General features: G+C 41.4%; 2 protein-coding genes across 2 annotated transcripts in view; both read right to left on the minus strand.

Moving 5' to 3' along the window:
• Positions 1–1,107: 1,107 nt before the first annotated feature.
• LOC308381210 (CD209 antigen-like protein C) lies at positions 1,108–3,657 on the minus strand (the record flags this gene model as incomplete). The annotated part of the gene is given in 8 exon segments (XM_080858731.1): positions 1,108–1,270; positions 1,701–1,816; positions 2,190–2,341; positions 2,580–2,610; positions 2,614–2,651; positions 2,803–2,877; positions 3,155–3,280; positions 3,624–3,657. Coding segments are annotated over 8 exon segments (735 nt in total).
• A 6,769-nt stretch (positions 3,658–10,426) lies between these two features.
• Positions 10,427–23,823, minus strand: part of LOC308381211 (uncharacterized protein) — a gene marked incomplete at both ends in the record, with an annotated part of 32,447 nt that continues 19,050 nt past the window's right edge. The window contains 6 exons of the mRNA XM_080858732.1: positions 10,427–10,589; positions 11,020–11,135; positions 11,321–11,475; positions 11,714–11,785; positions 13,070–13,215; positions 21,564–21,703. Coding sequence (XP_080714858.1) covers positions 10,427–10,589; positions 11,020–11,135; positions 11,321–11,475; positions 11,714–11,785; positions 13,070–13,215; positions 21,564–21,703 — 792 coding nt within the window. The remainder of the gene's footprint in view (positions 10,590–11,019; positions 11,136–11,320; positions 11,476–11,713; positions 11,786–13,069; positions 13,216–21,563; positions 21,704–23,823) is intronic.

Below are 23,823 nucleotides of genomic sequence, written 5' to 3' on the forward strand. Positions count from 1 at the left end.
TAGACAAGAGGTTTTATTTCTTGCTCATGGGTTGCCTGTCCTTGTGTGTGAGTGTGTGTGTGTGTGTGTGGGGGGGGGGGGGGGGGGGGGGGGGGGAAATCATGGTGTCAAGCAAAGATGTTAAATAGAATTCATAAGGACTTGAATGGATGAAATGAAAAGACAACCGAAACAACACAAAAAATGAATGCTGATATTTCAGTTTTCTTTAGTTTTGTCGATGCATCCACGGTCAGGACCAAGACTTGGCCAAGACTCTAGTTGAGTAGGATGAGGCTGAGTGTTGCTCCGTAACCAGTGGCAGCTCCTGAATTCATAGGGTAGCTAGAGTTACTGGTGGAAAGCTATGGAAGAAAGTTGCATCCAGGAGCCTTCTTAAGCAAAAATGATGTGGCTCCACAATAAGTTATCCCACTTATTAATTATTCACATTACTCAAATGTTATATCATATAAAATAGCTTAACAGGACACATTATATGTCCAGTAACAAAATGAAGGAGGCAACATATAAGTCAAAACCAACAATATTTATTGACTGATCTTGAAAGTATTGGCTTACAAAAGCAAAATAAGTCATAACATAGAAAATAACTCAGTGTTAGTGCAAGTAGCGAACCTTCACACTGTGAGACCTATGAAAAGTGACAGTGGTAAATAGAAATACAGACTGCAAACTGCTTAAGCCACTTCACAGCCTTCTAGCCACGATTTCCTTTCATACCAATTATTGGATGAACCTGTTGAATGGATACATTTGGTCTAGGAGGTCCTAATTGTTTTGCTGTCAATTTATCTGCATTAGTACGCCAACAAAAAGGAGTTTCTTTCAAAGAGCGAATCAAGTTGTTGCACTGAACGTTAGCCATCTTGAGGAAATGTGACTTGATCAAAGCCGTATGACGTCCTTATACACAGTTACGTATGACGAAAGCATGGTGGGGCAAGCCCTCACAGAGGTCATAGAGATTGCATTGAGAGCCCTGTTTTGTGAAAAAGAAAAGTGGTTCCTTGCAACCATATTGTAGCAATAACTGTGTAAATTTAATGAAAAGATTTTTTTTTAAAGCCTCCATATATAGCAGCTGAATATTCAATCTAATCGGGTCTAATCAGTGGCTATCGTCTCACACACAAATCTCCACAGATTCTTGCACGAGTTGTCTTGCCAATCTCCAACTTTGGAGACAAGTGCACAGTTCTCCCCAGCTGGGTCTTCCTCCTTCCAGTTATCTGGTTCATCCCGTCCATCAAAACCTTTCTTCCAGAATCTGTAAACAAACAGGGTGGATTGAGTCAACACAATGGACCATGATGTAGACATGCTCTGTTTGGAAGATGATGAACAGTTATACTACGTATCTGTCCGTCTCTAAGTTCACTGAAGAAGGGGCGGCAGCACAAACACAATTCTGCATCTGCAATGGCAGTGAGGCTGTGCTGTGTCAAACCTACTGCCTCCATAGTCTTTGTGCTGCGTCTGACTGACAAGCACAAGTTTGCTGTGCTTTCAAGTGTTACCATGAGAAGAGCAGGACAGTAGCAGCGCCTCTATTCACTGCTGAACAGCACAGCCAGATTGATACATTTGAGTGTATCACTGCATGTTTACATCATTGTACATGAAACAATATGTAGAATATTGACACATACAAGTAAGTGTAATGTGGTTGTGTTGAGAACATATGAGGCATGTCTTACACGGCTCCAGTCTCACTGAGAGGTGTGCTGTCCACCCAAATCCACTGTCCCTCTGTCTCCTGGTCAGTCAGTCCCATCCAGTAGAAATCCTCAATGGCACTTTGGGACAGAAAATTCTAATGGGAGAGATCAGAGATATTTATTCCTAAATGGTCTAACTACATGAAAAAGCCCAAACAATCCGTATGCTTTTTTACAAAACAAAAATAAGAACATGCACCAACTTCATATTCAGGAATATTTCAAATTTACTAAAATAAACCTTTAGTGAAAGCAAAAAAAATAATAGACTTTAATTTCACTAAAGGATATTTTGATATGTTAATCATGCTATGGAAAGTTTATTTTGTGAGATACATAAAGTTAAGTTAGGTTCATCATAAAATCTACAGCTTAAAACATTTGTTCTGATTTAATGCATAAAGGTATATACTCAAAATAGGTCAATAAAATTCATGCAATAACGGAAAAACCACCCTTTTACTTCACCTGTTCCTCTTGACTGTTCACAATGGCCAGATGCCCCCCTAATGTGATGCAGTGATCTCGACTCTGTTTCCAGGTCTTTCTAGTGGAGAAGAGATAGCACTTCCCACTGTTGTGAGCCCACCCATCAGGACAGACCCTACAACCAGAGGTGGCTACACACACACATGACAACACTGATCAGTGGGTAGTGCTGTCAATATGTTTCACCAAAGCAGCCTTTAGAGTACTGTGTAACAAAATGTCAAACTCCATGCTGTTTGCATTCAAGGAAAGTACAAGTCAGCAATTTTCGCTAAATGTTCCCTTCTTAAACTCTCTGGGGGAGGTGGAAAGTTCTTTCTATGCTTGTTTCACATTTGACTAAATGCATAATCTCTATTTTAAATTTACCATCAAAAGACATTTGGAAGGTCAACAAATGTTATTGCTTGATAAGCAGTTCCTCTACCCCTGCAGTTAAATCTATAGAAAAAAAGCTTCTACATAAATGGGAAACATGAAATAATGTTGAAAGTATGCTGAAAGTATGCTCAATTTTCTTTTTTTTCCCATGCACTTGTGCACAATGCACAATGTGTTAAAACACTATTATCAGATTATCAGCCAAACTCACCAGTGGTATTCAATGTTGATGACAAGTTCTTGTTAATTGCTTCTATCAGGCCAAGGTTAGTCTGTGCATTGGAATCTGCCAAAGAACACATACTTTACATTATTTATTTAAGCATTGTGAGGAAACATGTAGACCTGTGGATCAGACATAGAGTTGTACCATGGGTATTACTACTCAACTCAACACCAACAAAGTAATCCAAGAGACATTACATACATATATTAGCATAGTGGGGACCTGAGTGAATATGTAGAGAGACCCACCATAGTATTCTATCACAACAGATGTGACAAAAGTGGAAAGAAAAGAGTTATGAGGGAACGCTAACAGGTGAACATGTACAGAAACTCACAGAGGTAGGCCACGGCACCAAGACCAGCCAGAGTGAAAAGCAGGCCGACGCTAAGAGCCAGAGACAACAGAAGAAGTCCTCTGGATGTGGAGACGTTTCCTTTACTGCCAGTCAGACCTGGAGAGTCTGTGGTTGTGAAAGGAGAAAGATAAATCAAATCTGTTCTCAGTCAAAGAAACAATAATTTGAACAAATGATCAAATCTAATCAAATAATGTCTTAAACATTTGCAGAAAGTGTGATCCATTTTAATCCTCACTTGGCATATAAATCATGCATTTAAATCATGTTCAGCCACTTATCAAGGGTAGTTTGTTTAAAAACTAATAATTCTCTAAATAGTAAAGCTAATCCATTCAGTTTTCCCACGCAGCTCAAGAGCTCAATTACTGAGTGAGAATTAACTTGTGCAGATGCCTGGTGTTATAAGTGTGAGCATGCTCATTAGGCTCCTGTTGATTGCACCCACCTGTGGGCACGGTGGTGGTAAATGGGTACGTCATCCTACCGCGGATATAGGGGTGCTCTCCGATGTTATGGGACAGAAGTCGCCGTCACTGGATGGTAGTAGTACGAGAGGAGTACACTTGTCGCAACTTCACGCTGTGGCATAGGTATGTGGGCTGTTTTAATACAACGTCTTGCTGCTACTAGCGCTGCATTGCCGTGATTTACGAATTACTGTAGCCCTCCTTTTGTAGCAGGCTAGCTGTCTACCAAGTGGTCATTTATGTTTGTTTGTGCGAGGGGAGGGGTAATTGGTTGATGCTTTGTCGCTCTACGTGAGCGAACCACAGTAGGCACTAAAGGCCCTTGCATGCTTCTAAAGGCTGATTTATGGTCAGTTACATAAGCGTAAGCGCAAGCGCAAGAGGCCGCGCAAGCCCCTTGCGCGACTTTTTACGTCTTGCGTGCGTCGGCCCCTTTTTCTAGACTTGCGCCATTTTACGCAAGCCTATTGTTCTGGGTGTGAATTGCTTAGCAACACCCCCAACGCAACGCGTAAGCACCTAGCAATTCATGCTCCCTTTAGAAGCATGCAAGGGCCTTTAAGGGAGCATGAATTGCTAGGTGCTTACGCGTTGCGTTGGGGGTGTTGCTAAGCAATTCACACCCAGAACAATAGGCTTGCGTAAAATGGCGCAAGTCTAGAAAAAGGGGCCGACGCACGCAAGACGTAAAAAGTCGCGCAAGGGGCTTGCGCGGCCTCTTGCGCTTGCGCTTACGCTTATGTAACTGACCATAAATCAGCCTTAAGGCGGCTGCATGCTACAGCGTTGGGGGTTAACGGTTGCGCAAAATTTACTCGGTGCAGTTCATGCTCCCAAAGGTTGCGCGTGTTGTCATGAGCCTGCCATTTGCCTGGCAGATAGAAAGCGGTTTCCCTAACAGAAAGTCTGAAGCTTGAAGTTCTTTTCAAACCTTTGCTTGGGTAGCACTGTTAAACTGAGCAGACATGCAGACTACATTTGAGTAATCTCATCTCGTAACATTCGTTTTCTAAAAACAATCACATAGTATTGCATGTTTTACTGTGGTAGAAAATACGTTAGCTTAATGCTAACGTATATGGAAAATCCTATAGACACCGCGCTAGGTATTAGCATCAAGTAATTCACGTTAATGTTTTTGTATGAGCCTGACATTTGCTCTGCAGATAGATAACAGGTTCCCTAACAGAAAGTCTGAAGCTTGAAGTTATTTTCAAACCTTTACTTGGGAAGCACTGTAAAACTGAGTAGACATGCAGAATATTTTAGTAACCTCATCTCGTATCATTCGTTGATAGAATGCAGGCTGCGAGGCTCGCGTAAGGGCTTACGTAAAAAATGACGCAAGTCTAGAAAAAGGGGCCGACGCACGCAAGACGTAAGAAGTCGCGCAAGGGTCGCGCAAGGGGCTTGCGCGGCCTCTTGCGCTTGCGCTTACGCTTACGTAAGGAAGCATGAATCAGCCTTTAAGCCTTTATTTGACTCTTTGCAGTGTTTTGCAACTGTGTGTAACTATATAGATATTCACGTTAGTTGAGCTACTGGTAAGAATACACGGTTAGGCTAGTGTCTCTTTATTTTGGTGTCACAGCTGTCCGACCATCATTGACTTTCTTTTCTTTACTTTTCTCGTTTTCCTGTTGTATTATTTAGTGTGACCAACCTCCTGGTTGGGTATGCCGTCATAACCACCAAATTGTTAATAAACTGTTGGTTTCATATTGTAACAGCCTCTGCTTCTCTCCATTCATTTGGGGTAACCTGTAACCTACTGGGTAGCCTTTAGAGTTGGGTTATGGGGGGTAATTAAGCACCTGAACACATAAGGAAATACTGACGTCTCCAAACATGTCACAATACATTTTGTCACAGGCTTAGGGCTTCAGAGCACCCAAACCTTTCTTTCACACACACACACACACACACAGACACACACACACAGACACACACACGCACGCACACACACGCACACACACACAGACACACACACGCACACACACACACACACACAATGTCGTAGGCATAGAGCTTCAGAACACCTAAACCTTTAACACAAACACACACACACGCATGTCGTAGGCATAGAACTTCAGAGCACCCAAACCTTCAACACAGACACACACACATACACACACACACACACATCCAGATCCTGTGAAAATCAATCTGCAATCCATGCAGGATAAATTTGATCAGATGCTTCAATTTACATGTCAGCAGAATCAGTGGTAGAGCCAGTTCTAATTCATCACCGCGATCATGTGTGTGTATTCCAACAATTATGATTGAATTAACTATGATAGATGTGCTACGTCTCCATACAAGCAAAGACAAGGAACAAAGTGAAGACATTCATCTCCTCATTGACATGAGAGTTGGTGACATTGGTGGCCAAGTGCTTAAGTCATGACGTGCTGTTGTTTATCATGCATCTCAATGCAAAACAGAAATGTAAACAAGAGAATTATAAACAAAGCTGAGTCATTTCATACGTATTACTTCAGCAGATGCTTTCATCCAAATTAACCTACATGTTCACATTTAATCATATACGTATGTGCTTCCTGTGGACTTTGGTTTTGTTAAGAGCTTGCTTCATCAGTTCAGCCGCAGACACACAAATACAGTGTAATTCCAAGTATCCATTTTGCAATATGTGGCAAAGACCATTCGCAAAATACAATGGAAATGCAATGCAATCACTTCTCAAACACTCGGTGAGTCTTATTCAGGGGCAAGTTTCAAACATATTCAGAAATGGATCAAATTTTACTCAAATAAATACAAATAAGAGAATATACTTTCACTGAAGGATACCTTGATCTGAAGTCACGCTATGGAAAATGTATTCCAAGTTCGTCATAAAATCTTCAACTTTAAACATTTGGATGGGATGCAATAACGGAAAAAAACACCCTCTTACTTCACCTGTTCTTCTTGATTGTTCACAATGGCCAGATGCCCCCCTAATGTGATGCAGTGATCTCGACTCTGTTTCCAGGTCTTTCTAGTGGAGGAGAAGAGATAGCACTTCCCACTGTTGTGAGCCCACCCATCAGGACAGACCCTACAACCAGAGGTGGCTACACACACACATGACAACACTGATCAGTGGGTACTGCTGTCACTATGTTTTACCAATGCAGCCTTTTGAGTAATTTGTAACGTAATGCTCAGCCTCTATAACAGAAATGGAGATGAACCTGGCAAATGTGGATGTAGAAACCATTGTGCTGTTCACATTAGTCCATAATAACTGAAGACATTTTGTTAAGGTAGTTATTTTTGGTAACACTAGATAGCAGCATGTATCCATATTGAGAAAACCAATGGAACTTCGAGGTCACCTCCTGCCATAGCAAAGATATTTCTTCTACACACCATCATTCTATGTAGAGCTAAATCTTAATATATAAATAATCGGGTCTGAGATACTTTGGGAAAAGAACCATCTTTAAACAGAACTTTGAATGTAGTTGTAGTCATTCATATTTCATCATATGGTGTAAGTATGTCTTAGCAGCCCAGGTAAGAGACTGGGCCATTCTATAGCTCGTAAAGTCAAAGTGAGTTCTAAAACTACATTGGTCTCTTACAGCAAAAACATGTCAAAGTGTAAATCAACTTCTTCATAGAGCCCTTTCAAAGTCATCAATATAGTACATCTGAAGTTTGTTAAGAGCTTGCTCCATCAGTTCAGCAGCAGGCACACAACAGTTTTACATAAAAAAGGGGAAATCCAAGTACCTTTTGCAATATGTGACAAAGACCATTTGCAAAACACATAGCAAAATACAATGGAAGCGAAATGCAAACACTCCTCTCTTCTCAAACACTCGCTGGGTCTTATTCAGGGACAAGTGCCTCACACACAAATCTGTATGTTTTACCGCAGTAGTTGTCGTGCCATTCTCCTGTGCTGACGAAGCAAGCGCAGTCTTCCCCCGCCGGTTCCTCCTTCCAGTTGTGTGGCTCGTCCTGTCCTCCAGGCCTTTTAATAATCTGAAAACAGAAAATGTCAAGCAACAGTAGGACTTTGGGTCTAAAACTAGCAAGTTAACTGCCTAAAAGGCAAGCAAAACACACCTAAAAACCCTGGTCGCACTGATAAAAGCTTGTTAGCAAGCTAATAGGTGTCTATATGGAGGTGTAGTTGGCGATGCCATGCAGTGAAAAAACTTTTCTTACATCTAGGGGGGAAGGCTCTGTCCCGGACCACAGAACTAGAGCATAGCTTTGGTGGCTAGTGGGAACTAAAGGTATATTTCTCTGACCTTCACAAGACCCTGTCTTCATATGTACTAATATGATGACTTTGAGAAGGCTCTGTGAAGTAGGCATACTTTTACATGTTTTTGCTGTAAGACACCAATGTAGTTTTAGAACTCACTTTGACTTCACAAGCTATGACCCAGTCTCTTGCCTGTGCTGCGTAGGCTATACCACATGAGGGCCTATGTTTGCGGAGCATGTGTCAAAATATCCTATTTTTCCCAAAATATCTGACCCAATTATTTATATTTAAAATTCAAATATATTAAGATTTAGCTCTATATAGGATGATGGTGTGTAGAAGAAATGTATTTGCAATGGCAGGAGGAGACCTCGAAGTTCCACTTGTTTTCTTACATGTTATATGGATACGCCCTGCCATCTAGTGTTGGCAAAAAATAACTGCAGAAAACTGAATAAATGTATTTATACTAAATATATTTCAAGTATATAATTGAATTTGTTTCTGCCAAAATACAGCATATTTCAATGTATAGTGATTACAAATTAATAGTTTACTGCTGATCATTCAGCTGGGATCGGTATTAAAACCGGAAGTGAGTACTGAATTCCGTTTAATGTATGCATTTGGAATTTGTTGCGGTATGTGGTGTACTGAATAGCATTGATAAGTGGTCTTTTTTATTATCTACATGTGTAAAAATGTATTTGCTAGTCTGCATCTTGTTTTTGCACTCAGAGCACATCACCTAAACTGTAGGTCTGCTTGTTGGCTATCCAGTTATCCAATCGCTCGCCAACTGACTAGTTCGTTACTTGTTGAATACCACAGGCTTTTCTTCTAGAATCAAATGTGCTGACATTCGCATATTTTACAAGTTTTAACAAACCAGAGACTGGAATTACGTACTTACTTCCGTTCTAGTACAAATCCCAGCGGAAATACGATTCCTTGACAGACAGGTACCCCAACCTCTTTTGATTTTTGGAATATTTTTCCCTTATATTAAAAATGTTTTAATGTCAAAATAGTGATTGAAGATAAAGAATGGGGCGTAATGGCTGCGGTAACAATGGGGTGGCCCATTCAAATCAATCCAACTTTTTTCAACGTTGTGAGGGGCCGGCGGGCCAGATAAAATCTCTTGACGGGCCGGATTTGAGACCCCAGTCATAAAACAATCTCAGTCAATAATGATGAAGGTGGTCAATCAATATATTTCAAATGTCCATATACTGTACATTTTTTACTTTTTAACATCCTTGTGATCATGGTAGTTATGCATTTATGTTGAAGAAGTTTAACTCTCAAAGACACCTCTGTTCCTCATTTGGGGAAGAACCACAAATGTGTCCTTATATTGGATGGAACCACAAATGTGTGACCTTTCTCAGAACACGTCTTTTTTCACATTTTTTTTTCACGCAAGAATTTTTCTAGAAACAGATAATTAGTATAACTGTTCATCATCTTATATACAGAGCATGTCTACATCATGATGTATTGTGTTTACTCCATCCACTCTGTTTGTTCACAGATTCTGGATGAAAGAGGAATAAGGGGACCAGTACCATCCCTTAAATAACATGGCCACTCGGGGCACTGTAGACAAGAGGTTTTCATTCTTGCTCATGGGTTGCCTGTCCTTGTGTGTGTGAGTGTGTGTGTGTGGGGGGGGGTATTTCAGTTTTCTTTTGATCTTTAGTTTTGTCGATGCATCCACGGTCAGGACCAAGACTTGGCCAAGACTGTAGTTGAGTAGGCTGAGGCTGAGTGTTGCTCCATAACCAGTGGCAGCTCCTGAATTCATAGGGTAGCTATAGTTACTGGTGGAAAGCTATGGAAGAAAGTTGCATCCAGGAGCCTTCTTAAGCAAAAATGATGTGGCTCCACAATAAGTTATCCCACTTATTAATTATTCACATTACTCTTAATTTTAAGTCATATAAAATAGCTTAACAGGACACATGATATGTCCACTAACAAAATGAAGGGGGCAACATATAAATCAAAACCAACAATATTTATTGACTGATCTTGAAAGTATTGGCTTACAAAAGCAAAATAAGTCATCACATAGAAAATAACTCAGTGTTAGTGCAAGTAGCGAACATTCACACTGTGAGACCTATGAAAAGTGACAGTGGTAAATAGAAATACAGACTCCAGACCGCTTAAGCCACTTCACAGCCTTCTAGCCACGATTTCCTTTCATACCAATTCTTGGATGAACCTGTTGAATGGATACATTTAGTCTAGGAGGTCCAAATTGTTTTGCTGTCAATTTATCTGCATTAGTACGCCGACAAAAAGGAGTTTCTTTCAAAGAGCGAATCAAGTTGTTGCACTGAACGTTAGCCATCTTGAGAAAATGTGACTTGATCAAAGCCGTATGACGTCCTTATACACAGTTACGTATGACGAAAGCACGGTGGGGCGAGCCCTCACGGAAGCCATAGAGATTGCATTGAGAGCCCTGTTTTTTTTTTTTTTTAAAGCCTCCATATACTGTATACTGTAGCAGCTGAATATTCAATATAAATGGGTCTAATCAGTGGCTATCGTCTCACACACAAATCTCCACAGATTCTTGCAGGAGTTGTCACGCCAGCCTTTAAATTTGGAGACAAGCGCACAGTTCTCCCCAGAAGGGTCTTGCCCCTTCCAGTTATCTGGGTCATCCTGTCCATCAGACCTTTTCTGCCAGAATCTGTAAACAAACAGGGTGGATGGAGTAAACACAATGGACCATGATGTAGACATGCTCTATATGGAAGATGATGAACAGTTATACTACGTATCTGTCCGTCTCTAAGTTCACTGAAGAAGGGGCGGCAGCACAAACACAATTCTGCATCTGCAATGGCAGTGAGGCTGTGCTGTGTCAAACCTACTGCCTCCATAGTCTTTGTGCTGCGTCTGACTGACAAGCACAAGTTTGCTGTGCTTTCAAGTGTTACCATGAGAAGAGCAGGACAGTAGCAGCGCCTCTATTCACTGCTGAACAGCACAGCCAGATTGATACATTTGAGTGTATCACTGCATGTTTACATCATTGTACATGAAACAATATGTAGAATATTGACACATACAAGTAAGTGTAATGTGGTTGTGTTGAGAACATATGAGGCATGTCTTACACGGCTCCAGTCTCACTGAGAGGTGTGCTGTCCACCCAAATCCACTGTCCCTCTGTCTCCTGGTCAGTCAGTCCCATCCAGTAGAAATCCTCAATGGCACTTTGGGACAGAAAATTCTAATGGGAGAGATCAGAGATATTTATTCCTAAATGGTCTAACTACATGAAAAAGCCCAAACCATCTATAGGCTTTTTTACAAAACAAAAAATAATAACATGTACCAACTTAAAAGAACATTTTCAAAAATGTTCTGGAAAAAAGCATAGGGTGCAATAACGAATAAAACACCCTTTTACTTCACCTGTTCTTCTTGATTGTTCACAATGGCCAGATGCCCCCCTAATGTGATGCAGTGATCTCGACTCTGACTCCAGGTCTTTCTAGTGGAGGAGAAGAGATAGCACTTCCCACTGTTGTGAGCCCACCCATCAGGACAGACCCTACAACCAGAGGTGGCTATACACACACATGACAACACTGATCAGTGGGTAGTGCTGTCACTATGTTTCACCAATGCAGCCTTTAGAGTACTGTGTAACATCATGTCAAACACCATGCTGTTTGCATTCAATGAAAGTACAAGTCAGCAATTGTCGCTAAATGTTCCCTTCTTAAACTCTCTGGGGGAGGTGGAAAGTTCTTTCTAAGCTTGTTTCACATTTGACTAAATGAATAATCTTTATTTGAAACTTACCATCAAAAGACTTTTGGAGGGTCAACAAATGTTCTTGCTTGACAAGCAGGTCCTCTACCCCTGCAATTAAGTCTATAAAAAAGACCATGGCAGTTGGAGAGTATGACATTGCAGAAGTGGACAAAACTTTCAGTCCACTTTCACGGGTATATTACCACTCTGCTGATATTCACGGATCGTAACATTACATACAAAGATTTATTTCACATCTCTTTTGCCATTTATTTAAACGCCTCCTGTAATGTGAAAAATAAGGGGGAAGGGGAGGGGAGGAAGTATGCCAGTCACAGGGGCAAGATAAGAGTGATAAGAGCTAAAATAAACAGCTCTGAGGTGAACAGGCAGAGAAACTCACACCACTGGGTTTGGACAGTCCGCCTCCAGAAATGTTACATTGAACTTTCAGTTCAGTTCAACTTCTATCTTTATGGCATGTTATAGCAAGTCACTGTCATCCAAATAATAATACAAAAAATACAGGAAAAGCAGTACTGTCCAGCAAACTCACCGGTGGTATTCAAGGTTGCTGACAGATTCCTGTGCAGTTTTTCTATCTGATGAAGCTTTGCTTGTTCATTGGTATCTACCAAAGTATGCATACAATGCAATCATTTAGGGGTCAGAATCATGCATGTGTTACACTAAACCATAGAGGAAATCCATGCATTATACGTCATAAAGGCACTGGCATATTCAGAATTCAGAATTCATTTCATTCAGAAATGTTGTATTTATTACGGATCATTACATTACATATGGAGTTGTATTTAATATCTCTTTTGACATTTATTTAAACACTTCCTGTAGGAAGTATGCCAGACACAGGGGCGAGATAAGACTGGCCAGAGTGAAAGTAAACAGCTCTGAGGTGAACAGGCAGAGATATTCACACCCCTGGGTTTGGACAGTCCGCCTCCAGATATTTCACAGTAGTTTGTTGAAATTCAAGTTCAATCTTTCTAATTGTTCACTGAACATATCCTTAACCGAACCCAACACCTTAATCATAAACTGTAGTTAAAAGAGTTTCAACAGATACTTTGTTTTAAAATCCGAGCATTTGTAGACTGACTGTAGGAAACCATCTAAAAACAGTGTGACCAAAATGTGTACAAGCTCAAGCACAAAGAGGAACTGAGATGTAAGTATGAGATAATTACCATAATGTACCATGTAATAAAGTGTGAGCAGAAAATGATTATATGTATATTAAACGTATCACCTGTGCCCAACCTACCTGTGTATCTTTGTTTATGTTTTGATTTGTTGTTCTTTGTATCTAATGACTGCGTTGGCAATGCAAATGTTCTATTTGTCATGTGAATAAGGCACTTTTGAATTTGAAAGGAAACTCACAGAGGTGGACCACTGCAGCAAGAGCTGGAAGGGTGAAAAGCAGGCCGAGGCCGAGGCCAAGAGCCAGAGGAAGCAGAGCAACCCTTCTGGACTTGGAAACTTCTCCTCCGCCACTGGCACACGGAGGATCTGTGGCCTCAGGGAACCTGGAGCCAGACACTGTGTGAAATAAAACTCCTCAATTATTAAATTAATAACTACATCTTTACCTCATCTAATGAATCATTTCTGCTTCCTACAGCTGAAATACAGTTACAAATATGACAAGTTATACACGATAGCCAATGAACAGTATTTGTAACATGATCATTCTTTAATAGTCGGTTGCAAGAGTCAAATCTGATGTTACTTACTGTCCTTCCTGACTGCAGGCGCATTCATATTCCCATAGACATGGTCCATTCTGACACTACAGTAGTATAATAATGATTAATGTGCGCTAATGAGAGACGTGTCAGCTTAGCGATCACACACTGAGTAAGACCTCACCTTCACCCTCACAGACTCTTAGTATCATGAGGAAGTTAAGGAGGGACTGAAACCCTGCTCTTTCACACGTCTCACCACACCGCATTATTCACACCTTTTCTCTTTGTAAACGTCTTCTGAACCTTATCATTCAATCATGCAGCTTCTGCACATACAGCATGTCTATAGGATCTTTACTCAGTCAGTTCACAAAGCTTTGGAATGGGACCTGGAGATATCACCTTAGTGACTTTGAGAGCTCAGCCTCTTCAACAGAAATGCATAATTACCATGATCACAAGGATGTTTAAAGTTAACAATGTATATGGACATTTGAAGTATATTGATTGACCACTGTCATCATTATTGACTGAGGTTGTTATATGATATCTTCCATAACTGAGGCTTTGAGTAGTTCAACCTGGCAAATGTGGATATAGAAACCATTTCTTCTGTAAGATAAGACATTTAGTGAGGCAGTTCTTTTTACTAACACTAGATGGCAGCACGTATCCATATTGAGAAAACAAGTGGAACTTCCGAGTTCACCTCCTGCCATGGCAAAGACATTTCTTCTACACGCCATCATCCTGTAGAGAGCTTAATCTTAAGAGATTTGAATTTAAAATATAAATAATCGGGTCTGAGATATTTGTGGAAAATATGGGATACGTTGGCACATGCTCCGCAAACATAGGCTCTCATATGGTATGTCTTAGCAGCCCAGGCAAGAGACCGGGCCAATCCATAGCTTTTGAGGTCAAAGTGAGTTCTTAAACTACATTGGTCTTCTACAGCAAAAATGTCACTGTATAAGTCTACCTACTTCAGAGAGCCTTTCTCAAAGTCATCATCTTAGTACAAGTTGGTACTTCATGAAATGCTGCATCTTGCAGAAAATGAAACCATGCAAGGTGTTTGTTCTGGATGGACAAGCTAGATATGAGTGAATAATGTAACTATTGTTGTGTTGTGATTATGAATCTTATGAATATTGAATATGAATATTATGGAGTCTATGGGGGTGACTGGTCAAGATGTCCAAACCAACAATGAGGCAAATGACCTCGCTACTTAGAACAGAAACATGATCTCATTGTGCATAGACTAAGCATCTTTCATGGGAGTCTCATGCAGTCCAGGTTATTTCTAAATGAAATGATCTTCACCCAGGGCAACCTCATGTGCGTGAGCTTTGGTAAAAAAAATCACCAGTCACCATAGTATATTCATTTATCATAGCAGCAGATAACACCCAACAATATTTTACTAAGATTTACACAACCAGACAGTTAGAAAATAGAAAAAAAAGAGTTCTCAACTCAGTGCTCAACTTCTATGAACCAAGATATTAACTATTTCATTATGGATGTAGTCGAAGTTACGACCAACTCTGTGATTCACTTTTCCTGTAGAATTTTAGGTGAGGGATAACCCTATTAATCTAAATAAAACCAAAAATAAAAAACCGATGACAACAATCTATAATCTACATTGATTACTTTTCTACAGCACAGATTCACCTAATGTTTATCTATGCAACAAAAAAAATGAATATCAGTAAAATAAGCCAACTGCCGATTTGTTCTTTATTTATTTTATTTTATTTTAGAAATAATCCTCTTTGTTTGTTTTCATCAAAACGCGTCTTCAGCGTAAACAATCAGCGCAGGAGCCATGTGCTATTTTTGGGTTCTGGCCATGGCGGGATGAGAGTTGGCACTGATCAGCGGGCGCGAGCCAACCTCATGTGGGCACCATGCCCCAGCCCCGCTCCTCTTGTCTCATATAAGCTCATCACCACAAAGGTCATTCAAGGTTAACCTTTAAAGGCACATTCCTCGATCATGGCAAATTGTTTTTGATATTGCAACTCAACAGCCAATCAAATACTCCCCTCACTTCAGGGCTCCTGACGTAATGTTGTCGATTGGCTTGAAGAGTTATTTTGTCCGGCAAAGATCCTTTGTTTGTTTCCCTTTCTTCTGAATGCACACACACAACGGACAGCTAGAGGACCATGAGGAGAAATCTTCTACAGAGACTGAAAATATATTCATAAGAAATTAAATATTAAAACATTTCCACCTCTCTTTCGAGCTGTTGTTTTGTCCCTTCTCCAGACCACGTAATGTTGTTTTAACTCCAGTTAAGAGCTGATGTCGAATCTTCCTCCCGCCTTTACCTGGCTGTCAAGGCGATAAAAGAACCCTGAGGTCAGACCTGTTAACCTCTCCATTGACAAACACATCATCAGCGCCAACCAACATGCAATTTGCTACACCAAACACACACAAACAGACACCCCAGCGGACAGACATGCCACATCTGTCAGCAGCTGGCGAGCCGTTAGATCCCGCAAGAACGTCTAAGTTGGCTAATGTCATCCTTACAACAAATTCTGTTATATTGTGTCATAGTATTTTTATGGGCCTGCAAAGAGAGATTGTTTGTGGGTGTATTCACATAAATGAGCCTTTTGAAAAATGATGTCGAATGGCGACAGGTCTAGCCAAAGGTGAGGTTTCTGTTTGTTTTGGGTGTGTAGGGGCTTTGGAGGATTTCACTGTGTGTGTGTGTGTGTGTGTGTGTGGGGGGGGGGGGGTTGCAGTCACTGAAGTGATCTGTGGACAATTTGTTTGCCACTGGAGCGCAGCCGCCTGTGGGGTTCACCTTTGACCCCCCACCTCCGACCCCCAGGAGGCCGGGGGGGAGCTCTGTCCACGCGTTAGGAAGAGCAACTGTCAGGAAGAACAATCCAGGACATCAGAGTGATCACCCCGCTAATGGGGGGAAGAGAGAGAGCCCACCCGGGCCAATTAGTCAGGTAGCAGAGCCCCCCCACGGAAGATCAAACAAGGTCCTGCCTCGGAAGAATGCGGGCCAGAGGAAACCCAATCCGCTCAGAGGAAAAGTGCGATGTGGAGCTTTCACATGAGATACGAGGTGAGGATTAGGGCTCGGGCAGGTATTACCAGCTATGGAGGCGCCTGGACAGGAGCAGAGTTGTCTCAGAAAACCAGTGTTTGCCAGCTTTCCTCACTTGTAATTCTGGGGCGCGTTCCGGGGTCCAATTGGACCAGTTCTGTCCCAGGGCACATATACTCTTCAGTCTTCAGTGTCATCATGGGATCTTGAGCCTTACTGCATCTTCAGCAATGTATATATTTTCACTTCGTCTCTGTCTTAAAAAAATTAAAACCGTGACAAAAAAAACATCTTTTCACTCCAACCATTAAGTCTTAAAATTCTGGTTTAACATCAGAAGTTTCACAGGGTTTCCCTTCATAAAGGCAATGGGTTTCCCCACCTGGCTGATCAACTCCCTCTGCTGTCAGTCAGATGCCGCAGATGGCAGAGAGATAGATGGATGCCAAGGTAGGGAGAGATATAGATCAGGAACTGCCACAGGGACCTCATTTTTATTCATAACTGGATATCAATCGGTCTGATATTTTGTCTAAGAAATTTCCTAAATGCTATTTAACAAGACGTATTTTAAATAGTTAGTGATAGATCTTTGCAAGCTAGCTAACTCTTACATTAAGGTAGTTGGCAAGCTCAAGTTGAAGTTAAACTGTTGAGCTGGTTGGCATGGTAAATCAAAAGGCTTTAGGTAATCCAAGCTAGCTTGATAATTTCCTAGCCAGGGGAATTTCAGCACAAATACAGCTTTGATAGTGTGTGTATTAGTGTGTGTTTCATGTGTGTATTAATGTGTGTTTCGTTTGTATATTACTGTGTGTTTAATGTGTATATTAGTCTGTGTTTAATGTGTATATTAGTCTTTGTTTAATTTGTAGTCTGTGTTTATTGTGTATATTAGTCTGTGTATTAGTGTGTGTTTGTTTATTTGTGTGTGCGCCCTGAGAATCAAACCCAGGACCTAGGGGCCATAGGTCATAGCACCTAGCACTATCAGTGCAACAGTGTGTGTATGTCTTGTGTGTGTCCTCCAGTGGGGTATATGTAGTCACATGTTGCTGAATCAAAACAATTAAATTAAATTGTAATGTTTTTTAATGAAGCAATTATTAAGCAATTAAATAAGCATGTCATCCATTAAGGATTGCACTGTGCTCCCTGGTCTGATGCAGACCACCAAAACCTAATATCAGTGACTTTATAACAAGCATTATTTTCACGTTATAACCCACATTATTTTCCTATCAGAGCATTTTTAATTTATGTTGTCATTTTTCATGAATTTCCTGTCTTTTGAGGTGGAGAGGGAGCTGTGTGTGTCTGTGTGTGCGTGTGTGAGTGAGAGTGACTGTGTACATTATCTTCAAAGGCTTTAATCGGCAGCCTGCTCGACAGCCAGGCCCTATGAAAGAGAGAGTGAAAGAGAAAAATAGAGAGAGAGAGAGAAAGAGAGGCAGACACATTCCATTCCAGAGCCCATTCCACAAAAGTACAATAACTTCCTGGAATTCATCGGCCCTGGCTGGCCGAGCCGGGACACTTCCTGTTGTCCTTGCAGCACTTCCTGTGTGTTGAGGAGCAACCAGTCTTAGCCTGTTGCCATGGCGAGACGATCCCTTCTCTTCGATTGGTCAGACTTTATATATGGTGCTTTGACATGTCTGGAATCCCATGTGAGACGAGACATAACAAGATCATTATTAATAAGTAAACATTAAGTATTAGCCATGTGGGACATGGAGCTCAAAGAGCTGCGGAGCTCATGGTAGGCTGCTAAATATCTTGCTTCCAGTCAACAGTAGTCCTCCCTCTCTCCTAGTAGAGCCTGGAGTCTCTCTAGGTCCCTTAGGTAAAGGAAGTCTGGGAAAGTCTTTATTATTTTTGCAAAATAATGGTCTCTTTGACTTGTAGGTATTGGTTTTAGTGAGTTAGGAGGTGCAGCTCTGTCTTTACTGTTCCCTGGTCACAGTAAGAACACCAGCTCTCCTCTATGTGCAGCCAGGTCTGTCTGTGCCAGTACTTCTACACTGCTCACCCAGTCTGTGTTTTTCCTCAGTTTTTAGGTCAAGTAGGTTGCCACAGTGTACTGTCTGCTTAAAGTTACATACGTTTCCATTTTGTTCTGGGGTTTTGTTAGTTGTCCAGTGATGTCTTTTTCTTTAATCATAATTTGGTTGGCTCTAATTATCTGAGTGCATGAGTCTTTAGGTTGAGGTGGTCGTGGTGTAATGACCTGAGGTGGTCGTGGTGTAATGACCTGAGGTGGTTGTGGTGTAATGACCTGAGGTGGTTGTGGTGTAATGACCTGAGGTGGTTGTGGTGTAATGACCTGAGGTGGTTGTGGTGTAATGACCTGAGGTGGTCGTGGTGTAATGAACTGGGGTGGTTGTGGTGTAATGACCTGAGGTGGTCATGGTGTAATGACCTGGGGTGGTCGTGGTGTAATGACCTGTGTTGGTTGACTCTCCAACCCAAAACCAAAACACCAGGTTTGACAGTGTTTCTCCAATTTGCTCTCTCTCTCTCTCTCTCTCTCTCTCTCTCTCTCTCTCTCTCTCTCTCTCTCTCTCTCTCTCTTTCTCTCTCTTTCTTTCTCTCTCTCTCTTTCCATCTATCCTTACTGTACCTGTTCCATCTTTTCACAAACCCCCTTTACATCCTGCCCTCTCTTCTCTCACTTCCTCTCTCTTTCTCTCTCTTAACATCCTGCTTTCTCTCTTCTCTCACTCCAGTCTTTTTCACTTTTACTTTTTTTCTCTCTCTTGTTTTCCTCTTTCTCTCTCTTCCTGTCACTCTCAAACACCCTTATCTGTGCCGTGTAAGACCTCCACACACACACCTATGTGTCTTTGATGTAACAGGTGACATACAGAGCAGTATATCACGCTGTGTTCTAGCTTTCCTGAAAGAATGATAATTTTGCGAAGAAAATGTTTTGGTTATTTAAGTCATATATGGACAGCTGGAAACACTCAGATGAGAGTTTCGGACAGTGGGTAAACACACACACACACTTCCTTTGAACAAACCAGGGCTTTGAACCAGAATTTTTTCCCAATTGGTTCGTTCCGAACAGAAACAGTATTTTAACGTTTCCGGTTTTCGTTCCAACCCTAAAATTGACGTTCCTGAACCGGTTAGAACAAAAAAATAAAGTTCCTGAACCGGTTAATAGTGTTCCATGTCAGCTGCGGGACATACAAATAAGTAGGCTGATCATTAGGACTTTAAAATAATCTTATATGTCTCTATCTTGTCATTAAACATTAAAAAAGCACTATAGGCTACATTATGTAAGCGGCAACTGTAATTCTGACATTTTGTAAGTATTATACATGAGTTAAGACAAGGAAAATGTATGCCATGTTGTTTATTGGGCAAACAAAACATAACAGCATTTGGCCAAACTTCGTCAGGGCCCAATCAGTGCATTTTTGTCAAAAGAGACAATACAAATATTACAAAACTACAATGGTATCTACATACATCCATCAATGTTGTATTTGGATTTGTTAGTCGCGGGGTCAAATGAATAATGCTGCCGCATAGGATTCTCGCAATGTCTTCCCATCTGAACAAAAAAGTTAAAATTCCAAATATGAGAACTACCGTATTAGCCTACGTTTTAAATAAAGACTTAACAAACTAGGGTAGGTTATGCTGGGCAATAGCCAGGTAGTCTACTGCCAATGCTAACTGTCCAACTTAGCTATAATTTCATTAACTTGACCCTGCAGATTTTTACAACAATGCATTAGAAATTCGTAGCCTATCTTATAGAATTCCTATTTAAAAACAAACATGTGTGAGATACTTGGTACAATATTTACCTCTTCTTAAGATTGAGTTTGAGAGACTGGTGGCTATAGATTTGATCCGATAAGGCTACTAGCTGGCGGCGCTCGGCAAGGTTCTCTAAGTGAACGACCGGAAGAGAACATCACCAATCATATTGCATTTAGGAATCTTGTGAAAGAGCGAAAAAATAACGTTATTAACCGGTTACCATTATTTTAGGGAAACGATTCTGATCCGGAACATAATTTTTTTGAAAGTTTCTGGTTTCGTTTCTGTTCCTAGCAAAACATCAAAAGTTTCTGGTTTTCGTTTTCATTCCGTGAACCGGTTCAAAGCCTTGGAACAAACACATCTCTGGGAGCAAAAGGCTACGTTATAGTATGTATTGTTTACGTATAGGATGAAAACATAGAGAACTGAGACGTATAAAGCTGTTGCGAACCAAAGGAGCACTCTCAATGTCTGTCAGTTTCAGCAGTAAATACAATCTCAAGGGTCTCCTCATATCACGCGTGATCCAGCCATCACATCTGGCAATGTCTGTGTAGTCATGCACATCTAAGCCCGTGTGTAAGCAGGAAACAAAAGATCTCTGAATACTTTACAAAAATGTTACGAACCTAAAACACAAGTATGTTACTAACCTAAAACACAAATATTTTACAAACCTAAAACACAAATGCCAAAAGCGTCTAAACTAACTAGTGTGTGCTTTGACAGCAGCTGGATAGCTGCCATGGCCAAATCATTCGTTGATATATGAGTAAATGTTGACAGACTGACTACTCTCTAGAGGATCCCCACCACCCCTACACACGCGCACACACACACAACACACACACACACACACACACACACACACACACACACACACACACACACACACACACACGCACGCGGACGCACACACACACGCACACGCACACGCACACACACACACACACACACACACACACGCACACGCACACGCACACGCACACGCACACACACACACACACACACACAAACACACACACACACACCCACACACACACACACACTCATATAGACACACACACACACAGTCACACACACATACAGTCACATACAGTCACATACACAGTTACACACACACACACACACAGTAACGTACACACACACACACACACACATGAAAGCACACACACACACTGCTGCAATAAAAACTTTGATATAGATACTACTCCTTGTGTCTTGCAACCTCTTGGCTTGAAGCCTTTGTATCAGGTTTCAGTGAGACTAACTGACAGCCTCAGATGCCCAAACACAGGTAGGACACGAATACCTTTGAAGCTGGCTCTGCGCCATCCCACAATCCCCTCTCCTGTCGGGGGAAGCACGGCCGCTCTGAATCTCTCCCTCGCTCTGGATCTTTGCCACGCTCTGGATCTCTGCCACGCTGTACCAGGAAGAGCTGATGTTCCCCTACGATAAGATGAGGCTTCTTGTGGCTTTTTTGTTTGCTGAAGATCCACCCAGACTGCGGTGGGTGTGATATTTATGTCTGACCTTGGCTGTCAATCTGTGAGAGATGCGGTAGTGTTGCTGTCACAGCTGTTAGCTGGCACTAGCATGTGACACAAACAGGGACCAACTGCAATAAAATGGTATCAGACCAATGTTGTTGTAACGGCCTTCTTCAGCACTCAAGAAAAGCATTAGATTGATGTGAGAAATACAAATAAACTTAGATTAGGGGTTAGGGTCAAATAAACTTACATAAAGGGTTAGGGTTAAGGTCAGGCTATGTTCAAGGTGGGTAACCTGGTAGCTGTTAAACTTGGCAGTCAGTACTATTGAAGGTTTGTGGAAAATTTGATAAATAGTTTAGTTGACATTATGGACCACTAAGTGTTATTAATTCCCAATAGGGTCTTTTCCCTCATTAGACTTGTACTTACCTGCTTTATTCATGTGAGGTTTTGCTCCACCAGGTGATCTGTAAGAGAAGCATGGGTTTATGGCTTGGGTGAAAACAGTAGAAGAAGAGATTATCCATCACTGATCAGCTTCTTATGTTGACCAACTACAGCACACCAATCACACGTCCTAATGCAAGTGGTATCCTTGGCCACTGTCTCAATGTCTATGTTTTCACTTGTGAATACATACAGTGTTATAATGTATCTTGTCTAATGTGAGGATTTACAGTAAGACTGCAGGGATACATAGATACACAATGTATGTTTTTGTACATGATTGAGTGTATGGCTGTGTGTGTGTGAACGCATTTGCATATCTTTGTCCAGTGATGCCATGCTGCTGCCTGTTTCATAACCACTTCCTCCTGCCAGCCTGGCATATTTGTCCTGATACAGACAGACATGGTGCTCTTGCCAAGCTGAGGGGAGAGAGAAAGAGAGACAGAGATAGAGAGGGAGGGAGAGAGAGAGAGAGAGAGAGAGAGAGAGAGAGAGAGAGAGAGAGAGAGAGAGAGAGAAAACAATGTTCTGTTCTGACTTATGTCTGCTTTGGCAATGCAAAAAATAAATGCTGTTCTGTCATGCCTTTAAAGCTTTGCGAAACTAAACTGAAAGAGACAGAGAAGAGAAAGAAAGAGACAGAAAAAGACAAAAGACAAAGTGTGTCTGAATATCTGTGTTTGTTGTTTGTGTGTGTGTGTATTATTGTGTGTGTGTGTGTGTGTGTGTGTTATAGTGTGTGTGTTAATGGGTGTGTGTGCGCATTCATATGCTTCTGTGTTGTTTTGTGTGCGTGTGCATGTGTGTGTGCGTGTGTGTGTGTGTGTGTGTGTGTTTTTTTGTGTGTGTGTGTCTGTGTGTGTTTGTGTGTTTATGTGTATGTGTGTGTGTGTGTGTGTGTGTGTTTCCCTTGGGGAAAACATTCGATCTCTCTTCCTGTTCTGACGCGTTTTTGTAGAAAGCCAAACAGGAAAATGAAACAGCTGGACCCCCGCCATCATAGAGACTGAAGATGCCTATAGAAGGGACACTCATGGCATCCTGGGGTTCACCACACACCCACACACAAACACACAAACACACACACACACACACACACACACACACACACACACACACACAAACACACACACACACACACACATGGGTTATTTACCATCGGGCGCTCTCAGGGCTGGACTTGGCCTTGGCCCTGATCTGACAGGCACACATCCCTCCTGGAGGCAGGGCATCCGTATCACATCTTGGGTCACAATATTATCACATCTGGGGTCATGTCATTAACACATCAGGGGTCACGTCATTAACACATCTGGGGTCCCGTCATTAACACATCTGGGGTCACATTATTAACACATTTACATATGGGGTCCCGTCATTAACACATCTGGGGTCACATTATTAACACATTTACATCTGGGGTCCCGTCATTAACACATCTGGGGTCACATTATTAACACATTTACATCTGGAGTCACGTCATTAACACATTTACAGATAACAGATTTCACATTTCCTCTGCACATTTCAGTCATTTAATACCAGGAAAAAGCTTTTTTTCTGACCGACCACAGTAGTGAGTTTAAACCTAGTCCGGTGATGTTACACACTCATCCAGCATCA

This window comes from Sprattus sprattus (assembly GCF_963457725.1).
Source record: "Sprattus sprattus genome assembly, chromosome: 20".
Lineage (NCBI taxonomy): Eukaryota > Metazoa > Chordata > Actinopteri > Clupeiformes > Clupeidae > Sprattus > Sprattus sprattus.